Below are 2,400 nucleotides of genomic sequence, written 5' to 3'. Positions count from 1 at the left end.
TGATTTTTTACAGAGAGGAAGGGAGAGGGATAGAGAGTCAGAAACATCAATGAGAGAGAAACACCGATCAGCTGCCTCCTGCACACTCCCCACTGGGGATGTGCCCGCAACCAAGGTACATGCCTTTGACCGGAATCGAACCCGGGACCCTTCGGTCCACAGGCCGAGAATCTAGCCACTGAGCCAAACTGGTCAGGGCGGGAGATTTGATTCTTAATACATCCACAGGATAAGGAATTAGTTCAAGATCACTCAGCTAAGGGTATCTAGGTAGCGGTGTGCGGTCTCCAGCACCTACCCTCCGTTTTCAATCACAACTCCTTATCTATTTGATTACATGACTTGGAAAAGCCTTCTCTTCCCTGTTCCTGTGTTTATCCAGTAGCAAAGTAGGAATGGCGGGGAGGAGTCATTGGACTTGATCAAGAGTGACCAATAGCTTTCCTCTCGTGTGAGCCTGGATAGACTAGTAATGGCTATAGAGCGTGCAGCTTGCAAAGGATTTCCAAGTGAGAGAGAGAGTTCTGTGATCAGCCGGTGATGCCTGAAATGGACAAGGGATAGAGTGGTAATCGCTGGAGTGTCATGTGTTTGCCTTCCTTGGATGGGATCCTCTTCAAGGTCCAGTTCAGCTCTAACACTCTAAATCAGTGGTTCTCAACCTTCTGGCCCTTTAAATACAGTTCCTCATGTTGTGACCCAACCATAAAATTATTTTCGTGGCTACTTCATAACTGTAATGTTGCTACTGTTATGAATCGTCATGTCAATATCTGATAGGCAGGATGATCTTAGGCGACCCCTGTGAAAGGGTTGTTCGACCGCCCAAGGGGTCGCGACCCACAGGTTGAGAACCGCTGCTCTAAATCTATTTGGGGGGACCCCATAAAGCGGAAAGTACAAGGGTCTTTTGCCAGGTTTGCTCGCTGAGCCGCAGTTTACCCCGTTATGGGATGGAAATCACCGCTACCAGGCGGGGTGGTTGGGAGGAGAGAATCCACCACTTCCCGATCTCCTGGAGACCTGTCATTGTCTCTTTTCACCCCAGGCCCAGCGACTCCAGACTTCTATGCCCTTGTGGCCCAGCGGCTGGAACAGCTGGTCCAAGAGCAACTGCGATCCCCACCGAGCCCAGGTGCGGGCAGAGGGGCCCTGCAGAAAGATGGGGGCAGAAGGGTGGCCAGGTTTCTGCCTCCAACCGAATTCTCTTCTGTCCCCCTAGAGTTACAGGGTCCCCCACCCACCGAGAAGGAAGCCTTGCTGCGGAGGCTGGTGGCCCTCCTGGAGGAGGAGGCAGAAGTCATCAACCAGAAGGTGATGGTCGTCGTCCATCCCTTATTTAGGATGGGAATTGCTTTACGATTGGGCATGGGGTCAGAAGCTGGCTCTGCATTCTCACTGGGTGGCCGGTTGGGAGAGGGTAGGACAAGGCTTTAGTGAATGACAGAGGTATGGCTAGGGCAGAACCTTAAATTGGGGGGCTTGCATTGTTTGTTAGAGGGGCGTGGCCTAAAGGAAGGGGTGTGGCCATCAGGAACATGATTTAGGGAAGAGACTGGAGCCAGTTAAGTAAAGCAGTGGTTCTCAACCTTCCTAATGCCACGACCCTTTAATACAGTTCCTCATGTTACGGTGACCCCCCAATTTCATTGTTACAAATTGAACATAATCAAAGCATAGTGATTAATCATAACAAAATACGTAATTATATATGTGTTTTCCGATGGTCTTAGGCGACCCCTGTGAAAGGGTCATTGGATCCCCAAAGTCATGACCCACAGGTTGAGAACCGCTGAAGTAAGGGGATATATGGTGGTGGGAGTGGGATGTGGTTTGAGAAGACATAAAATCTGAAATCCTGAATGACAGTGTAGGGGCGTGGCTTAGAATGTGGAGGGAAATGGCCTGCCGGAGGAGGTGTGGTTTGTGCCCTCAAATATGATTGGCCTATTAATTGTAGATTGAAGGCTAGAAGATGAGCACTCTAGGGCGCAGTTAGAGTGGGGCTAGGCCCTCATTAGCTGCCAGGTCTGGGCAGGGGCATGGCTTAGCTTCTTGGGTTCGAGGCCACCTCCTGTGAGTAGTTTGGCAGAAACCACGGAGTCTGGTTTATGATTGGCTGATATGATGGGTTGGGGCATGGCGCAGCGGTTCTCAACCTGTGGGTCGCGACCCCTTTGGAGGGCGAATGACCCTTTCATAGGGGTCGCCTAAGACCATCGGAAAACACATATATAATGACCTATTGTTTTTGTGATGAATCACTATGCTTTCATTATGTTCAATTTGTAACAATGAAATTGGGGTCACCACAACATGAGGAACTGTATTAAAAGGTTGCGGCATTAGGAAGGTTGAGAACCACTGTCCTAGAGTATCCAATCAACTTTTTACTTCTCC

General features: G+C 49.8%; 1 protein-coding gene across 1 annotated transcript in view; it reads left to right on the top strand.

Annotated features, from left to right (window-relative positions):
* Positions 1-2,400, top strand: part of BCL2L12 (BCL2 like 12) — a gene marked incomplete at its 5' end in the record, with an annotated part of 3,523 nt that overhangs the window by 828 nt on the left and 295 nt on the right. Inside the window, 2 exons of the mRNA XM_015565445.1 lie at positions 1,049-1,135; positions 1,223-1,314. Coding sequence (XP_015420931.1) covers positions 1,049-1,135; positions 1,223-1,314 — 179 coding nt within the window. The remainder of the gene's footprint in view (positions 1-1,048; positions 1,136-1,222; positions 1,315-2,400) is intronic.

Source organism: Myotis davidii, unplaced genomic scaffold (assembly GCF_000327345.1).
Source record: "Myotis davidii unplaced genomic scaffold, ASM32734v1 scaffold2100, whole genome shotgun sequence".
In the NCBI taxonomy this organism is placed as follows: Eukaryota; Metazoa; Chordata; class Mammalia; order Chiroptera; family Vespertilionidae; genus Myotis; species Myotis davidii.
This window is presented reverse-complemented; position numbering and strand designations above follow the sequence as displayed.